The 20,498-nt window shown below is 38.7% G+C and overlaps 1 protein-coding gene across 2 annotated transcripts in view; it reads right to left on the bottom strand.

Annotated features, from left to right (window-relative positions):
* tyw1 (tRNA-yW synthesizing protein 1 homolog) overlaps nucleotides 1-20,498 on the bottom strand; it is a 73,661-nt gene that overhangs the window by 48,309 nt on the left and 4,854 nt on the right. For both annotated transcript variants that reach the window (XM_083548864.1, XM_083548865.1), the window contains exons 6-9: nucleotides 19,863-20,126; nucleotides 18,440-18,556; nucleotides 11,812-11,923; nucleotides 121-173 (exon numbers count right to left, since the gene is read on the bottom strand). In XM_083548864.1, coding sequence (XP_083404990.1) covers nucleotides 121-173; nucleotides 11,812-11,923; nucleotides 18,440-18,556; nucleotides 19,863-20,126 — 546 coding nt within the window. The remainder of the gene's footprint in view (nucleotides 1-120; nucleotides 174-11,811; nucleotides 11,924-18,439; nucleotides 18,557-19,862; nucleotides 20,127-20,498) is intronic.

The raw sequence follows: 20,498 nt of genomic DNA, 5'->3' as shown, positions 1-20,498 counted from the left end.
AATAATGTAAGTTATGTATTCTTTCTGTGCGGCACGGTACCAATTGTTTGGGGACCACTTATTTAGGTCAAATCAAATCAAAGTCAAAGCAACAATACAGAGAAATGAAGCCTACGGTACCTTGGTCCAACGGCAAAGCTTTACCCCAGAGTGACTACCTATGAGTTTGTAGCCTGTAAAAGAGAAAAACACACAAGAATAAATCAAGAAATTAATAATGCATCATGGTCGTTCATCTTCATTCTTATCATTCTTTTTAGTTTCCAGCAAGGCCTAGCAAATTTGGAGTTAAGAAAATTTGTATATAATTATTCATTACATTGTAGCTGTTTCTACACAGCAGTGATTAGAAGGCATTAGGGAATTTGTTTTTTTACTTTGCCAAAGGACAAGTTTATTTTAGTAGTTGACCAAGTTTTCTACTTTTCTTGACAAGTTTGGTCGAATTGCTGACCAGAGGACACATTTTTTTAGCTGTCCAGACAACTATTGGAAAACCAGTGGACAAGTTTAGTTTGGTAGTGAATCAGAAGTGTAGCTTTATGTTGTTTATTGTAGCATCAGGTTTCTGGAGGAACGCTATGTCATTTCGCTTTGTACTGCATCAGCTATATATAGTTGAAATGACAATAAAAGCTTCTTGACTTGACATATTTAATGTAGTAGTTTACTGACCAATAGACAAGTATCTTTTTATTAGTTGAACAGAGGACTCGTTAAGTTGCCAACCAGTGGACAAGTTTAGTTTAGTTGTTGACCAGTAGACACGTATTGTTTAATTAGTTGACCTGAGGACTAGTTTAGTTGCTAAAAAGTGGACATGTTAAGTTTAATTGCTGTCAAGTAGACAATATAGTTTTATTAGTTACTAGTTTAGTCCTCTGGAAAACTAGACAACTTTTGTTTAGTTGCTGACCAGTAGACAAGTTCTGTTTTATTAGTCTGCGAGAAGACAAGATTAGTTTAGTAGTTGGTTGGTAAGTAGGTTAAGCAGTATTATTAAAAAAAAAAAAACTTCCTAGGGTTAGGGTTAGGGTTAGTTAGGGTGAATATTTTGAACATGAAGTGTAGATTGAAGTGCCGCGGCAATCCATGATGCTATGGTCTACACTTCATGTTCAAAACATTCATACCTTTTAGGAAACAGAAAAATGAAGGTACGTGGAAACACAAACTTAGTGGCAGTTAAACATAATGCAGAATATAAAGACTATCCAGTCTCCGATGAGATCTTTCAGGGCATCTTCAGATAATTAGATAATCAGCAACAAAACCTTGCTGTCATGCTTCCTTACAGACCAAGACTTGTGTGCAGATACCTCGGTGCTGCACTCAAATTCATATGTGACCCAGTTTACGATGACCTTTTCAAAGCACAACCAACAAGCTGGGCTCTCAGGAAAGCTCTCTCAAGATGCGACTCGCTGGTAACAATAGACACTTTCATTTTAGAAGCCATGAGAGCCTTATGCACCAGAATTTCTCCTTGCCCTCCATGTTTACTTCCATTTTCTCCAATGGACAGCCAAAGCTTTTATGGTTTTAGATTTAGAAACATGCAATATGTTGTCTTGAGCGATCATGTTTTCAAAAATGTCTTGATAACGCTGCACCGCTTTGACCTTGTGGGAAATATTTTCTTTTATATTTGCATTGGGTTGTATCTTTGCGGGGGATAAAACACCACAGTCCGACAAACTCTGTGAGTTTTTAAATTCGAGGACACAAACGCATTCGAAACTGAGGAGAGGATAATGATCATAAACTGAGTTGTAGCGTATTCTTAGTGTGTATTAATACGTGAAACTAGTTCACCATATGTAGCTGACTCCAGCTGTTAGGTTCTTGCTGTGCTAGCTAGCCAAATCACAGAGGTGTCCTCACTTGCTACGTAATGGAAATTATGCTAATGTGCTTTCCTATGGCAATGACTTGAATAAATATTACCCAATAATTAAGCTTATTTCTGCCAAATGAAAAGTGATACTGTTGGACACTATGGACTATACAACTGTGCAAATATAAAAATTCCGTACAGGGCTGTAGAGAGATCATTTCTGATATAGATTATGATGTAGGAAATGATGCAGTAAAGTCTATACGATGAGCCTCTATTAAGTTTGCCCAGTCAAGATCAGATTATTGATAATTTCTGAATCATCACCTCAATCACTGGTAACTTATACAGACATTATCACACAGAGGCATATGGTGGGTTCATACTCAGTGCAACACTTTTGCATAAATTCGTTTTGAGCTCCACATCTGTTTTCATTATGCGTCTTTCCAGCGCAGGTCATTTAAAACTGCATGCTCTCTCCTCACCTTTGCTTTGATGGTACATTTTGTTTTAATGTATTGTGCTGAGGGTGTTTAATTTTTTTTTCTTCTTAAAGCACTAAATATTGAATACTCGGAAAAATTATATGTTGAATATAACGCTTAAACCCACTGGAACAAAACAAAGATCGAATACAAGGCATATTTTTTCATTTGTATTTAACACATACATTTGTCAAATCTCTAAGTCGGGGGTGCACACACTTTTTAAGCATGCGAGCTACTTATAAAATGACCAAGTCAAAATGATCTACGTATGACAAAAATGCATAAATAAATCTCTCTCTCTTTAATGCTATGAGATCTACCCACACTACCTTGGCGATCGACGTATTGGGCACCCCTGCTTATTATTTCATTATTATTTACTACGTATAAGTGTATATATAGACAAACAATGATATACTACTCTGCTTTACTCTCACTGCATACCGCAAAGCACCAGTGAAAAAAAAAAAGTTACAATGACTCCATTATTCAGCTTAGAACTTATTAGACCAGCTAAAAGAGCTGTACAATCTAAAAAGCTTAGAGGAAAATGTTTGAATTTCTCTTCATCAGAAAAGATTAAAGGTTTTAATAAAATGTTAAAACACTTGTGCTTCAAATCATTTTAAAACAGGAAGGTAAAGACTAAAAAGGCAAAGACATGACCAAATGCAAAGCAGTAAGCACCCTGTACTTCAAAACAGGATTTGCATCAAGGCATTACTAGATCACCTGATATTACAATCTCTATTATTGTCTATTATTATATTTATGGATCACAACAGCAACATTCACACTTTGATTCCTGGAGAACAACATAGCAAGTGGTGTTGGACAGATACCTGCAAAATATTTGGCTGGTACTGTATATATCCAGTACCAGTGTTGTGCTCGTTACTAAAAAATAGTAACTAGTTACAGTTACTCGTTACTTCATTCAAAAAGTAACTTTTTTACCAAAAACTAATGTGTTAGTGTTAAAAGTAACTTTTTAGTTACTTTTTTTAAAGAACGTTCTTTAATGTTCCCATTAATGCCCTTTTATGCGTTATGGTTTATACAAACACAAAACTGACTTAAACACAAAGTAATTTTTAAACACTATTTTATTAACTATTTTATTACCAACACAAACTGAATATATCACAAGGATTTCTGAAATAAATAACAAAACAAGCTGAATAATATATTCACAATCAAAAACTAAAGTGGCTTCTGCTGTTGTGTTGAGCTCTTAAAAATGTTCCTTTTACAGCTTGAGTATGAAAACGGAACACCGGGTTAGCTTCTAGCTACTAGCTCCTCAGGCATGGAGTTTCTGGAGGTGTTTCAACAGATTGGAGTTGCTGTTTATCGCAGTAGATACGAGCTTCGAACCAGAAAGACACAACTTACATTTGCCTTAAAAGTTTTTGTCTTTATACTTAACTAAAGTGAAATAATGAGCATATTTCCACTTTGAGAAACTCGTCTTGCTCTCGCCTCGACTCGCCATTACTGCCGCACAGACCAGAATAAACGGAGACACAGTGCGTCTTCTTCGTGTATACAGTGGTTTATCCACCAATCCTATTTTTAAAAGTAACGGGTAACGCACCATACGGTAACGGTAACGGAGTTACTTTATTTTTAAAAGTAACGCGTTACCGGTAACGCGTTACTGCCCAACACTGTCCAGTACTGTATAAGGGTTTTAGACAGTTGTGAATAAACACTGTAAAATAAAACTAAAAACAGTAACACTGAAAAGAGTTCATAATTTATTTGATCGATTAACAAAAAATGTAAAGAGAATTAACAGCAGAAAGAACAATTCTAATGAAAACAATATTTGGTGCCGGCATCAAAACTTGCTATTTGCGGCAGACTTGTACACAATTTTTTGAAAAAAACTCGGCAAGAAGATTTTTCAAAACATATTCAAAAACTAACCACAGCTCTTTTGTGGATGTAGGCCACCTCGAATCCTTCTGTAATCACAGACAGACTCGATGTTGAGATCAGGGCTCTGTGGGAGGCATTACTTTCAGAACTCCTCCTTTTCTATGTTGAATATAGCTCCTAATGACATTGATGGATGTCTGATACCTTGATGGTAATGCAAGATGGATAAGTATCAGCATGTATTTCAGCATTGAGGACACCATCACACCTAACCAAATATCCAACTCTATTTGCAGAAATGCAGCACCAAACTTTCATGGAAACACCACTGTGCTTTATTGTTGACTGCTCTCCAGCTCTTTAGCAAACAAAAATTATTATTATTATTTTTTTTTACTTCTTCTTCTTTCGGCTTCTCCCATTAGGGGTCGCCACAGCGGATCATCCTTCTCCTATCTACCGATATACCCCCCTCTGCACATGTCCAAACCATCTCAATCTCGCCTCCCTCACCTTGTCTCCAAAACGTCCTACATGCGCTGTCCCTCTAATAAACTCATTTCTAATCCTCAACATCTTCAGCTCTGCTACCTCCAGCTCCACCTCCTGTCTTTTACTCAATGCAACTGTCTCTAAACCATACAACATCGCAGGTCTCACCACAGTCCTATAAACTTTCTCTTTCACTCTGGCAGATACCCTTCTATCACAAATCACTCCTGTCACTCTTCTCCACCCACTCCACCCTGCCTGCACACTTTTCTTCACTTCTCTAACACACTCTCCATTACTTTGCACTTTTGACCCCAGGTACCTGAACTCCTCCACCTTCTTTAACTCTTCTCCATTCAACCGCACCACTCCACTGCCCTCGCTCTCATTCACACACATGTACTCTGTCTTATTCTTACTGATTTTTATTCACCTTCTATCCAGCGTGTACCTCCACCTTTCCAGGCTCTTTTTAACCTGCTCCCTACTCTCACCACAAATAATGTCATCCGCAAACATCATGGTCCACGGAGACTTCTGTCTGACCTCGTCCTTCAACCTATTTATAACCACTGCAAACAGGTAAGGGCTCAGAGCTGATCCTTGATGCAGTCCAACCTCCAACTTAACCCAGTCTGTCGTTCCTACTGCACTTCACTGCTGTCACACTGTCCATATACATGTCCTGCACCACCCTCACATACTTCTGCTACACCTGACTTCCTCATACAATACCACACTTTCTTTCTTGACACCCTGTCGTACGCTTTATCTAAATCCACAAACACACAATGTAACTCCTTCTGACCTTCTCTATACTTCTCTATCAACATTCTCAAGCAAATAATGTGTCTGTGGTGCTCTTCCTCGGCATGAAACCATACTGCTGCTCACAGATAGTAACCTCTTCCCTCAGCCTGCCGTCCACTACTCTTTCCTATAATTTCATGAAATGACTGATCAACTTGATTTCCCTGTAGTTGCTGCACGTCTGCACATCTGCACATCTCCCTTATTCTTAAAGATCGGTACCAACACACTCCTTCTCCATTTCTCAGGCATCCTCTCACCTTCCAAAATCCTGTTAAATAATCTTGTTAAAAACTCCACTGCCATCTTTCCTAAACATCTTCATGCTTCTACCGGTAAGTCATCTGGTCCTACCAACTTTCCACTCTTCATCCTCTTAATCACTGCTCTCACATCCTCCTAACTAATCCTATCCACTTCCTGCTTCACCATCTCTACACGATTTCTCTCTCTGTTTCCTCGTTCATCAGCTGCTAAAAATACTCCCTCCATCTTCTCAACACTTTCCTCACTAGTCAACACATTTCCATCTCCATCCTTTATTGCTCTAACTTGCAGCACATCCTTCCCAGCTCGGTCCCTCTGCCTGGACAATCTGTACAAATCCTTTTCTCCTTTCTTAGTGTCCAACCTCTCATACAGCTCCTCATATGCCTTTTCCTTGGCTTTCGCCACATCCCTCTTTACCTGCTGCTGCATTTCCTTGTACTTCTGCCCACTTTTCTCATCACACTGTCGATCCCAATTTTGTTTTGCCAACCTTTTTCTTGTTATGCTCTCCTGCACTTCCTCATTCTACCACCAGGTCTCTTTGTCTTCCTTTCTATTTCCAGATGTCACACCAAGTACCTTTCTGTCTCTCTCATCACTTGTGCAGTATTTGTCCAATCATCCAGCACCTCCTCACCACCACCTTCAGGTTGCATTTCCTACATAGAACATAGTCCACCTGTGTGCACCTTCCTCCACTCTTATACGTCACCCTATGCTCCTCCTTCTTATTAAAATACATATTTACCACTGCCATTTCCAACCTTTTAACAAAATCTACCACCATCTGCCCTTCCACATTCCTCTCCTTAAGGCCATACCTACCCATCATCTCATCACCTCTGTTCCCTTCACCTTCATTCACAATAAAGTCTGCCCCAATCACCAATCGTGAATTCCTAGGTACACCTTCTACCACTTCTTCTAACTCACTCCAGAAATTTTCTCTCTCCTCCATCTCACAACCCACTTGTGAAGCATAAGCACTGATGACATGTATTATTACCCCTACAACTTCCAGCTACATGTTCACCACCCTATCAGAAACTCTCTTACCACCACCTCCAATGTTCCTGGTCTTACTCCCTTTCCACTTGGTCTCCTGAACACACAACATATCTACCGTTCTCCTCTCCATCATATCAGCTACCTCTCTCCCTTTACCAGTCATAGTACCAACATTTAATTTACCAACTCCAACCTCCGCTCTCCTACACGTCTATTTTCCCTGCTGTCTCTGTAGATGTCTTCCTCCTCTCCTTCTCCTCCTTCGGCCAACAGTAGCTCAATTTCCACCGGTACCGTGTTGGCTAACAATACCTGTGGCGGTCGTTGGTAACCCGGCGCTCGACCGATCCGGTATAAAATTCTGATTCCTGGTACACGTTTGATTTGGCACGTTTTACGCTGGATGCCCTTCCTAACGCAACCCTCCCCATTTATCCAGACTTGGGACCGGCACACCAAATACTGATTTCATTTGGATTCCTCTTCTATTCTTTTACCATTTTGTTAATTGACAGAAAAAGTTAAGATATTTTTAAAAGCATTGACACTTTACAGCATTTTTCCTGCCTAAAACTTATAATATATTTGTTTTTATTTATGCAGTTTACAGCTTGTTTTTCCACGTAATGTCTGGCTCCAAATCATAATTACCACATAATCCATACTTTTAAGTACCGTGACAAAGCACCAACATGCCAGGCTGTTGCCTCATACAACCTATACAACAATCTAATTAAGTCTACGGGGAAAGGTTTGCATCCTACATTAAGGCAAAAACTAAAAAAGTTGCTGGACCAGCACTTCTTAAAAGAACAGCAATGCAAGTTTAACCCAAAAAAACTAAATAAATAAAAGCCTCCATAAAATTGAAAGAAGAATCCACCAGACGTATTTGAACTAATACTTTGACCAACTTTTCCCACTACTGGTTTCATCATTATATTTTCCAATGTTACTATTTCTTAAAATTGGAATAAATAAGAAATAAACTAGTTTGTTATACATCAAATAATTTAACAATTCAATTTAATTTACAATTGCGACTATGACAATTTACCATGCACACGTCTAGTACCACATCATATTGTTCTAATGCATTATTGTTTCTTTAGGAACAGTATGAAGGGCACTTTAAATTCTACTCTTAGTTTCCATGTCAACAATTACCTCTAGAGTGTCATTTTTTTTTTATACAATTACAAATATTATACAATTTGTATTATAAATTGTATTATAGTTTAATTTATACAAAATATACTGTGCAACAACTATTTGCAAACAATAATGCAAAATTTATTGAATTAATTAAATTAAGTTTCAATTATGACCTTCGCCCTGTTTGGATCCATTCCAAAGTATGATTTTCGGAAATAATAATTCTATACAGATCCTACAAACATACAACTGCTTGTTTCGGAAATATTGTCCTAACCAAAATCTCCAAAAAGAGACAAAGAGACAACCTGACAATCACCAGGCAGAGAAGGGGCAAACGAGAGAGAGAGAGAGAGAGAGAGAGAGAGATAGAGAGAGAGAGAGAGAGAGAGAGAGAGAGAGAGAGAGAGAGAGAGAGAGAGTCATTTTACTTACAGTACATACATACACACAATGGTGTGTTAAGACATGCTGTTTCAGGATCAAATTTTCTGTACAAGACTGAAGAAATTTGTACTCTATATTATAGTGCAAAGGTTCAGTGCTGAGCCCACTTTATTTATATCCTGTGTTAGAAATAGCACACACAGTAAGGAAAAGTGCCGGCAGGCTAAAAACTGAAGCCGGGAGGGAAAAATACTGCCTGTACAATTATCATCAGATCCCCAGCATCTGGAGGATGGGCAGATGGAGGAAACGAAAGTAGTTCTGGATAGTAGAAATATTATAGATATAATTTCTTATTAAGAACGAAATAGTCACATGTAATAACGACTACAGATTAACTCAAACTACACTATGGTCAGTTTTAGCTTTGAAAATAGAGGCAAAATGTAAATTTGTAAATATATGAAAAGAATTTAAATTTATTTTAAAGAACAGATTTTCATTTTGACAGCTGTGAACAATGGTTTATTTCTGGGTTCTGTCTTTTTCCACATTGGAAACTTGATACACGTAAAAAATGTATGCGTTTCAACAGTAATATAAATGCAAGGATATTTTATTACTATTTCATTATATTTACTGTAAATTCGATAATTTTTCCATTCACATTTTACTGAAACATTCTTCTTTTTCAGTGATAATTTTTTTATATACAGCATAAAAATTCTCTTTTACCAATTAGGAATCACACACTTATCTTTAAATTGCATTTTTAACCAAATGCCTTAAATTGAGCTATATAAAAATAAACTTATGGATGGATGGATGGATGGATGGATGGATGGATGGATGATCCTTTGCACTCATAAGAGGGAAGAAATTTTATCATTAAAATTATTCTAATCCAACTTCCAACAACAAATTCTTCTGGATTACAGTTCATATTAGACAGATTCCATTATAGTGACTTGACAATTATCTAATTTGTACAACTAAATCAGCTGGAGGGCCTTGCACAGGGGCCCAGCAGTGGCATTTTGATTTTAATTTTTAAACTCGTGGCCTTCCGATTAGCAATCAAACATCTTAAACACTTTCATTATTAGGTTTCTACAAACAGATAACTCCAGAGGTAACTGAACCTGTTAAAACTGGCAGTTATTAACCCCCTAATTAAGAAACCTGACCTTGACCCATGTCAACTGTCTAACTACAGGCCAATATCAAACCTCCCCATTTATCTCTATAAAATTTTAGAAAAGGTTGTAGCACCGCAGTTCTGCTCACATCTACTTAGGAATAAAATTTTTGAAATGTATCAGTCAGAATTTCGACCTTATTGCAGCTTTTGACACCACTGATCACACTTTACTGCTTGCTATTCTTACGTTGTTGGAATAAAGGGAACAGCTCTCTCCTGGCTTAGGTCTTATTTGACTGATCGCTATCAGTTTGTTGATGTAAATGGTGAGTTCTCCACACTCTCTGAGGTAAAGTTTGGTGTTTCCGCAAGGATCTGTCTTAGGCCCACTGCTTTTCTCTTTATATATGCTGCCTCTGGGTGAAATTATACATAAACATGGTATTTGCTTTCATTGCTATGCTGATGATACACAGCTGTATATTCCAGCAAAGCCAGATGAGAGAGATCAGCTTAACAATGTTGAGAAGTGTGTAAAGGACATTAGACATTGGATGCTTGATTACCTCCTTCTGCTTAACTCAGATTAGACGGAAGTACATTTACTAGGGCCACATGCAGTTAGAAGTAAACTTTGGATTTTCTGGATAGTGTTTCTATCCCAGTGTGTACAGCAGTCAAAAACATTGGTGTGATTATGGACCCTAGTCTTTCCTTTAAAGGCTCTCGTGAATAATATTCCCAGGATCGCCTTTTCACCTTAGAAATATTGCTAAAATTAGAAATATGATGTTGTTACAGGATGCAGAAAAACTTCATGCTTTTGTTACATCTACGTAGATTAGACTACTGTAACGCTTTACTGTCTGGGTGTTGGAGTAAGTGCAGAAATAAGCTTCAGTTAGTTCAGAATGCAGCAGCAAGAGTTCTCACTAGATCTTGAAAATATGACCACATCACCCCTGTTTTAATCAGTCTACACTGGCTCCCAATCAAATCTAAAGCACTTAACAGTCTCGCACCGCAGTATCTGAGTAAACTTCTGTACCAGTATGATCCTCCAAGCCTACTTAGATCAAAAGGTGCAGGCTGTTGGTACCTCAAATAATGAAGACTACAGCAGGGGGCAGGTCTTTCTCTTATAAAGCCCCACAGTTATGGAACAGCCTTCCAACCAGTGTTCGGGACTCAGACACAGTCTCAGTGTTCAAGTCGAGGCTAATAAATAAACTTATTTATTTAGTCAAGCCTTTGATCAGTAGATTTTTCTTAGGTAAAAGAGCAGATCTGGAGGGATCATGGATATATAGTGTTTGGTGAACTGGGATATTTGTATGCTGTCGTCCCCTCGCTCTCACACGTTCACTCAGGTTTGTTGACGGTGGTGTGGTGAGTCGTCTCTTATCCCAGAGATCCCTCATGTCCATGTTCCCTTGTGATTCTACCTTTTAGTTATACTGCCATAGCGAGTCTTGCCAGAGTCCAAACTGCACAGTGTCCTTAAGTTTCATACAACAATAAGACATAATAATCCATATCCTTCTCTTTCTGTCACCAGTCTTCTCTCTCTCTCGGTCGAGTTGAACATGCTCCTGAGGTTCCAGTGACCACTGTTCCAGCCCGTCTTCCTGCCGTGGATCTTCTCACTACTTTCAGGCCTGCCTCTGGATAGTGTTCTCTTCATTTGGAGGCCACTTTGTGCATCTGGGAACGGTTTCTCATCAACTCCTTGGGTGGTTCCATGAAATAGTTCCGGAGTAGATCCGAAGCTTTGAGACCGGATTTGGACTGTAGTTAATGTCAACAGTCTGCTACACTGACTCAGGACTACAGTTTCCTTCATATCACCATCACTGTACCTTGCAACATTGTATATCTGCAATAAATGGACATGCGGTGCAACCCCAGGTTCCCTCGTGAGTCTGGTTTCTCTCAAGGTTTCTTCCTTATGCCATCACAGGGAGTTTTACCTTGCCACAGTCGCTCATCAGGGACAAACTTACACTTATAAAGAATATAACCATACTTTATCACCACGTTATCTGTGTAAAGCTGCTTTGAGACAATGTTCACTGTTAAATGCGCTATACAAATAAAAATTTATTACATTTTTATTAAACATTATTATCAGGATTCAGTGAGAATTCATTGCATTTTTTGACTAGATTTTACAGTCTGTAGCCCTTCCTAATGCACATCTTGAATTCACAAGCAATGAAACTATTGGTGTTGACCTGAAGTGGCTCACAAGCAATGAAACAGTAATGCCAATAATCAGTTGGAGTCAAACAACGAGTGTGAACCGTGTTTATATGACTGAACACATGTGGGCCTACCTTGCTTAGTCAGCGCTTCTCTCAGTGCTGGAGTGACCATCTCCCTCCTCTCCTCCTCAGGCTCAGTCTTGTTCAATCCATTCATTTTGGACAGGTCGTCCTCCCCTTTTTTCTGTAGCACATACACACCAACACACTCTCTGAGTCGCACAATGGCACCAGTGCTGATGATAAACCTGTACTGATAAATCCTAGTGTATTGTCATTATCTCCATTCATAATTCTGTGCTATAGAAATAATACTGAATAGACGACTATTACGGTGGCATGAGACTAATTAATATATATTGAGGTGAGTGCTGTATGAATTAACATACATACTGTCTAATAACATACATCTACTTCAACATGTTCAATATACATCAATATACATATCATTTTGAGTAAAAACAAAATATATTAAATCAATAAAATGTAAAGAAAAAGTTTCCACTGTTAAGTACTTAATCACTATTCCAAGTAGTATTTCATTGTAGTTTTAACATCCTAATGTAGGCTTTAATCATCTCGAGATGAAACATGACAGCAAAATGAGGAAAGATGGAAAGATTATTAGCCAGACATGAAAGCTTGAATATTATATTATGACTAATAAAGAGCAAACTGAAGGTCTGCTTCTGGGGCTGATTAATATCCTGTTAAGTGATTTCAGATGTAGATGCTGCTACACTGGTGGCATTTCAGTGGTGTTAAATAGAGACTCAAAAACAACATCCAGTAGATCAGCAATTGTGTCCGACCCTCGGGGGGTCTTGTGTCAGATCCCTCATGTAACAGCTTGTGCCAGTTTGTTGATATTACACGTGTGAACTGGACAGTCTGGTCCGTGTCCATTGCTCTGGCCGCATTCCTCAGCTCGATATATAGGAGACAGGAGACGTACAGATCGAAATGAAAAATATCAAAGAAGGATTTCCTGAGCTAAAGTAGTACACTCATTCTGAGTGTCAGATTCAAACAAAACACTAGTAAAGGTTCACTATCTTGGCATGCTGCACTAAGAAATCCAGTGATCGGGCCAAATTTCCCCATTCAGCTCCCTTCACTAAACAAGCTAGCACAATATTTAATTTAGTCAGTTAGGTCCCTGAGTAACCAAAATATGAGACTGTGGAGCTCATTAGAGCTTTTCTCCAATAAACGCATCATTTGTCCAACTTTGTACCATTTGTTTCATGTGTGTTAGAGATTTTAAAGCTTAAATCCAGATAATTCTACAGAAGCCAGAGGGTTTTTTTTTTTTTTATATATATATATATATATTTTGTCTGTATCTTTTTAAACAACAATCTCTATAGAATCCTTACAATTTTGTGTGTATATATATATAAATATATATATATATATATATATATATATATATATATATATATATATATATATATATATATAAAAACCACAAAATTGTATATATATAAAACACAAAATTAAACGCAAAATAAAAAAATCCTGAAATCATTGTTCCTGTTTCCTAGAATTAATGTTTTGCCATTCTTTAACCTTCATTAGCAGATTTCAGTGGCAGTGTTTTGAGTCATTCAGCAGATTCGAGTTATTTATTTCGAGTTGACTAGGTTTCAGAATATCTGAAACGCTCAAGGAAGTGCATTGCTTGACTTTATAAGTATAAACCAGTCAGAAAGAGCAATGCTAGCACATCTTTCACAATAGGACACTTCTATTTGGTCCAGTCCAGTTTCTTTTTTGACCTCTGCTTCTCCTTACCTACAGAGTACACCATCTCCATCAAGGTATGTGTCCTTCCCTAACACTTTCTACACTGTAGATATATTATATGTCAAAATCCACTTCCTGTCATCACATTGTTATCCTCAGATTTCCTTCAAGCTGCCAGAACATGAGCAGAAGCCATTCATGCAAGGGACAGCAGTCATGCAGGTGTTGATGAGAGCTGCGCCCTGCAAGATGGCTACCATGTTCAGACTACTTTCACTCAAACCAATGACACTAATGTGATATCTTTCTGAGTCACCTCACAGCTGTGTCAAAAGTGCTCGATACGCTCCCACGCACTTGCGCGCTAGAGTGGCTTTGCAATTAACGGATCTGATACCGACCATGCAAATGACCAAGACTCCACTCACTGAACCACTACAGAATTTTGGATGAGCTACCTCATTAAACCAGACACAAAGCTTTCTAATCAGCATGCAAAAATCCATGCTTCAGGCAGGCCAACAGTATTGGTGCTCGATACCACAGGAAACCTGATTAATTGGTTCCAACTTAATTGGTTGTGGCTTTGTGACACTTTCCAACATCTTAAATGGGCTTTGGGTTGAGAAGACATGAAGACGAGTCATTCATCTTACAATGAATATAGGAATCAAAATCAGAACCCAAAAAAACTAAAACAACAACAACAACAAAAACAGATCACAAATGAGATGAAAATGTACAACATTTAAGATTCTTGATGAAACAAGAACCACCAATTTTTGGCTTTGAAAAGAGACCTGACCAAATCGTATAAAGCAGAATATGCACATTTAAGGTGTGCAGCAGAGGTCGACTGATACTAAGCAGTTGAAGGTTAAGGTCTTTGCTCAATTGCCCAACAGTGGTTGCTTGGTGGTCCAGGGATTTGAACTCCTTCTGATCAGAACATCTTACCCATTGAGCCATCACTTCTTTAAATCCTTCTGTTTCTGTAGCAGAGCGTAGGAGCTACGTTTGTTAGTGTATGTGAAAGGCCGGCTTGCTGCATGTTGAATTACTTGCTTGAGTGCCACCAGTAGACCCTGTCCTCCCAAAGATAGAAGAAAACCAGTGCTATTAACAGCTGGTTAAATCATTTGCCGTCATCGGAGGCCAGTCGCCAGTGCAAATCGGTGTTAATAAACAAGCATAAATCGTCAGCAGCAGGTTTGGAGTAAGATGGTGCATGCATGACTCACTCACTCCATTTATTCATTTCCTCCATTTAATCATTTAGTCATCGTTTGTTTAGATATTGGGAAAATTCATATTTATCATTACGTAATATAAACATTAAAACGTTGATAAAAAAAACGGTTATACCATGGTCTGTCTCAATGCCCGATTCCGATTCGCAAGTAGTTCCAGCTTTTTTTTTTTTTATCATTATTCGATATTAATGTGCGACTTTATAAACAACTGCAACCGACGTATCGGACAGTCGCACACATGGTGAGAAACCTAATTAACCTTAACGAGCTAAACGGATCATTACTGCACATCAATTAACAGACACTAAAAAATTACAATTGTAATAAATGGGCAAAGGAACAAGAAATGGAGAACATTAAAATGAGAAATAAACAAAAAACAGCATAAGGAGTTAACACCAACAGCTTCGAAATGCATGTAATTAACATACAAGCCATTTCTTTTTAATAAATATGTATTACAATTCATTTAAATGTAATTTTATCACACTGCTTTTATCCGCATGCATGATTAAACAACAAGAACATTATTTTGGGGGGAATAAATGATGGAACATACTGCGGACTCCAACTTGCCACACCACCAGTGGCAAGTGTTTGACTCATTAATATAATTTCTTTCAATAGATCAGTGTGCTAAGAGGAGAAAAATTATAATAATAGGAACATTATTGCCATGATACATCATAGTACCTTAGATACTTAAGTAGAGTATCTCTACTTTAACTCAAGTACATTGTTTGTGTACTTCATCCACCACTGTCTGAGAGGCACCAAATGTCCTTAAATTGTAGGTCTATCATGATCAGATCACTTCAGCAACACCACCATCAGAGGTGTGTGTCACTATGGAAGAGTGTGTACCCCCACCAGATCATTAAGTATATAATCGTTTGTCTGGTAGCAATGGTGTGTTTTTCTATAAAACGACTCCAATACCAGAAAATGTGTTTTTTAGAAAATCACATACATTATAAATAGGATTAACAAACCACATAAGACTCCAACTTTCAACTATTTCTTGATCTGAATCAGAAATGGCAAAAGCACACACATCCTCCACTAAAGTAGAAGTACAGATACTCAAAGTCTCTGGTAAAAGTAAAGGTAAAGTATTTTGGGCTCTGACATGTACTTAAGCCATTACTACACCTGTTTTAATGTCACGCTGGTAACTGGACCACATCATAATATATCAATACAAAAGAATTCAATTACATTTTGGTATCTAATGAATGTATCCAGGCTGAACAACTGCCATATAGAACACAAGCAGAGAAAAGATGATGATGACTGAGAACAGAGACATTCCTGATCACCTGATCATGTGTGCATCACTGACTCCCGCTGTCTCATCCAAGTTAACCTCAGACGTCTGCTGTGCTCGTTGTTAGCTTAGTAAAATGGTCTGCGGTGCTTGATAGTCAGGAAACGATACACCAGTGGTAGATTGAAAAAGTCGGGCAATGACAGGAAATAGTTGGACGTTCTGGAAACGGTGCGCGATGAGAAGACAAATATTGATCATGTCACTAAAGAGATTGAAACTAAGGTAACGAGCCTCTTGTGAGAAGTAGAAAGTACAGATGTTTGTGTAAAAAATTGAATGAGTCAAAGTAAAAAGTTGTCTGAAAAAATAAATAGTGAAGTATTGATACCAGAAAAATCTACTCAAGTACAGTAATGAAGTATCTGTACTCTGTTAACCACCTCTGGTCTGAATCAAATGCTGAACTGAAGGGGGTTATGTGATGTTCTGTCACTCAGCCTGTGTGTGTGTGTGTGTGTGTGTGTGTGTGTAAAACAAGAGGGGGATCCATCTCATGAATCACTCCTCCATACAGACCTGCAGAGTGGGCGTCAGTGATCACAGTTCACAGTTACGTAAATGCTCGCAGCGCCTGCTGGAGCTGCTGTCTACTGTAGCAAACCATCTGCCGCTCCGTCTCCTTCAATGGAGACGCAGATTCTCGCAATCCATCTCCTTTTGCTTCCATGTGCTACTGTTTTTAAAGCTTGGATAAGCCACAAGGCCATTTTTCAAAAAAAGACTATCAAAAAGAAATCTTCTAAAGATGGCTATCGTAATTACTTGACATCGCAAGCCAAGCGGTTTACATTCCTCAGTAGACTGTAAGACGGGAGATTCGACTCGGGCATGAAACCCTGTTCTCCGTTTCGTGTAGTGTACAAGGAAATCAGAGGAGTATTAATCTCAAGCTGTTTATTATTCTGCTTATGCCATGTACGTATAGCCGGTGCTCACTTGCACCATCTGCTGTGAAAATATTGCAATTAAAAAAATTCAAAGAATTTAAATCTACTTCAGAAAAGAATCACATTCTACATTTCCTCATCTAACTGTGTCAGTACAGTGAAGACAACACTTTCTGACTGGATACTAAGCTATTTTTTGTCTCTATTTAAGTTTTGAATCTCACACACACACACACACACACACACACACCTCACACATTTACCACCTGCTGTCTGGCAAAAGGTACAGTAGCATTCAAGCCCTCCTGAACAAACTGGTTAACAATTTCTTTCCACAAATAGACTGAACTGGACTAGAGACACACACACACACACACACACACACACACACACACACACACACACACACACACACACACACACACACACCTGAACAATAATAACTTCTGCTGAATCACTAATAAATATATTACAAATAAATGCTAAACTAAAGACAATTGCTGTCATTGCGTTACTGTCTCATTGTACTGTGTTGTTACACCAAATGATGCTTTCATGAGAAGCTTCTTTCAACGTCAACTCGAACAAAAACCTCTTTCGTCTCGAGACCTGGAGAACGTAATACATGCTTTCGTCCCATCTCCTCTAGACCGCTGTGATGTCTTGTCTATAGGGTAAGCTTTAAAAAGTTCCCTCTCGTGGGGTTACACTTACTATAGAATGTGCCTGCTGAACAAGCTGTTTAAAAAAAAAAAACACACTACAGAGACAAAATATTGGAACACCTGATTTTTCCAGCCATCTCTAAATCTTCCCCCCCGTTTGTTGTAATAATAACCCCCACTCTCAGAGAAGATGGTACTGATGCATGCAGGCGGTCGGTGCTCCAATTCTATTCAATTTTTATTCCTTACACTTTGTGGTAACAATTTTGCAGAGGAACCACATACGGCTGGGAAAATCAGTGCCATACTTGTGTCCATACAGTGTATATTTAAATGTACTTTTTGTTTGTTTGCATTGTAATGTGCATTTTGATCTTAAATTCGACGACTATGTTCGAAGTTTGGATTTGAATTCGACAAGCACAAAGTGAAACAAACAAAGTCAGCGCAAACCATCGATATCAATGCACCGTAAATCCAATACGGTAAATACCACGAGGCCTAGATTACCTACAATTGCTGATATTCTGCACCATGGTTCTGACTAAAACACAAAGTGGAATGTGCCTGCTTTAGTGCTTACAGATTTGTGTCTTTTTAACGTAAAATACATTTCACAAGCCGAAGCCAAGATGTGCAGTTAGGAGCATGAAGAAAGGTGTAAGCATTCCGGCAGGCTCTACACATGACGCTCCACTACATCCATATCATTACCACAGAATTCCAGGAATTCTTTTCTAACTACGTTACATTCGAAAAAGAACCTACATTCCACCTACGGACTGGTATAGGTATTGACTGATGAACTACACCTACCTTGGCTTTCTTGATGTGGTTCATGACGTTTCCAAGATCCTCCAGGTCGATGACAGAGCCGTGAGCTTTCTCAACCTCAGCTCCAGACTCGGCCTCACTGCTGGACTCGAACAGCTCCTGCAAAGTCAAATAGTCCACATCCTGAAGTCCTTCATTCCTTTAACACCCCTGCAATCTACATTTACATATCCAGAGCAACTTGCAATTGTCTCCTTTTATACAAATAATCAATTCAATACCTTGATCAAGAGCCCAAGTGGCAGCTTGGGTGGGATTTAAACATGCAACCTTCTCATTCGAAACCCAAGCTTTTAAACCGCCGAGTTACCACAACAATCTGCCATCATGCCGATCTACAATAATCTCCCCAAATCATATTGATCAATCAATCATACATTCATATTTGTTTGAACATCATCTTGCCTTAGACACTCTTGCTGTTTTTAGAAAATCTTTGTAACTCTGAATATTAGAAAACACCGACACCGGAGAGACCGTACAATATTAAATACATCTTCTACCACCTTGCTACTGTCACCATAAGGTTCAAGTCAAACCGGGACTTTGCATTTCAACAGTATAAAAAAAAGGACGCTACCGTGGTACATAGTGAGAGGCTAGTGAGGCGTATTAATGATAGGTGGCGCACATGTCGCGGTCCAGTCCAGAGACCGTTAATCAAGAAAGCAGCCAGCAGAGTTTGTGCGTGTGGTGATGAAGTTTTTTGTCAAATCTTTTGGTGACAATCCCAGTCATAGTGGTTCCCAGCCCACAGCGGTCAGTCCTGTGAACATTCAGCACTGGGAAGCCAGAAACCTGGAAAATCCTCAGAGTTCCTCGGAAGTCATGGTTTAGGCGTACTGATACATTTCTCTATTTCGAGGCATTAGTTAAACGCTGGGATAAATGTATAAAAAGGAAGCAGGGGAGGGAGAATGTCGGAAAAGTAAATGCAGTTTACCCAATTTGTTTTTATTTTAGAAACTCTAAAGTCCTGGTTTGACTTGAACGCTTTTCATATTAGAACAAAGGCATCAGCAATTCTTAAAAATGAATCCTTCTGAACAGCACTCTCATTAATAGTTCAAGTAAAACCTAACAAGTTCATCGATGTCAAATTATAACCAAATGACCTGCATGTATTTAAATAGCATTTAGTAATAAGTTGTTATTTCTTAATATTCAGGGCAGCATATTAATTAGAAATAAATGCCTTCAATTAAAAAACCTGCCATTTTGCTGTAAACGGTAGGTAGAAAACACGAGTGCTGGAAACACACGAGTGCCTAAATTGCTCGGGAGCACAGAACCGCTTCACCCGAAATCCATTTACACACAGGAGCCATGAATAACAGGGGGGGGGAATAGTACAGTTACCATGACGACACAAGTTATACAAGATGCCAGATATAGATGGTCTTACCTCAGAGCTATGCTTTTCACCCTCGTCTTTCTCGTGGTGCTTCTTTTTACTCTTGCACGAGCCTTTTTTACACTCGCAGTTGCACGTCTTCTTCTCACCTTTAGCCAGGGCCTGAAGGCGCCTCAAGAAATCTTCTTTCCACGCCTGGAAGTCGGCCTGAATGCTTCCGTTTCGGCTTTTCGAGACGTCGCAGTCGCCCTCGCCCCGACTCATGATCCGCGTCGCACTCAGCATCCACAGCCACTTGTCCACGTTTTTGCCCACCTGGAAATGGTCGTAGAGTCGTTTCAATGGTGCAGTAGGAGTAATGGGAATATAATTAAAATCATATCGCATCTTTCACACGAACAGTGGTCAAATATTTCTGAATTTTGTTTGTGACATTGGTAAAAACAGCTTACACAACCAGAGAGGAAAAAAATCGCCTATGAAGGTTTTAGTCATTTAAGTTAATCAGACCACAGATCATTTACATGACACCCAATAAAACCTCTGGTGGTGAAAAAATCAGAGTACAAAATTATTATAGACGAGTGCCGGTTTGCAAATGCAAGGCAGAGCTGAAGGAAAGCACACCTGTGGCTGATGTCACTGTAACGGTGTGCTCTGCCACCCTGAGCTAGCGAGTTGGCTACA

This window comes from Silurus aristotelis (genome assembly GCF_946808225.1).
Source record: "Silurus aristotelis genome assembly, chromosome: 8".
In the NCBI taxonomy this organism is placed as follows: Eukaryota; Metazoa; Chordata; class Actinopteri; order Siluriformes; family Siluridae; genus Silurus; species Silurus aristotelis.
The sequence above is the reverse complement of the archived record's forward strand: the minus strand, read 5'-3'. Positions and strand labels throughout refer to the sequence as shown.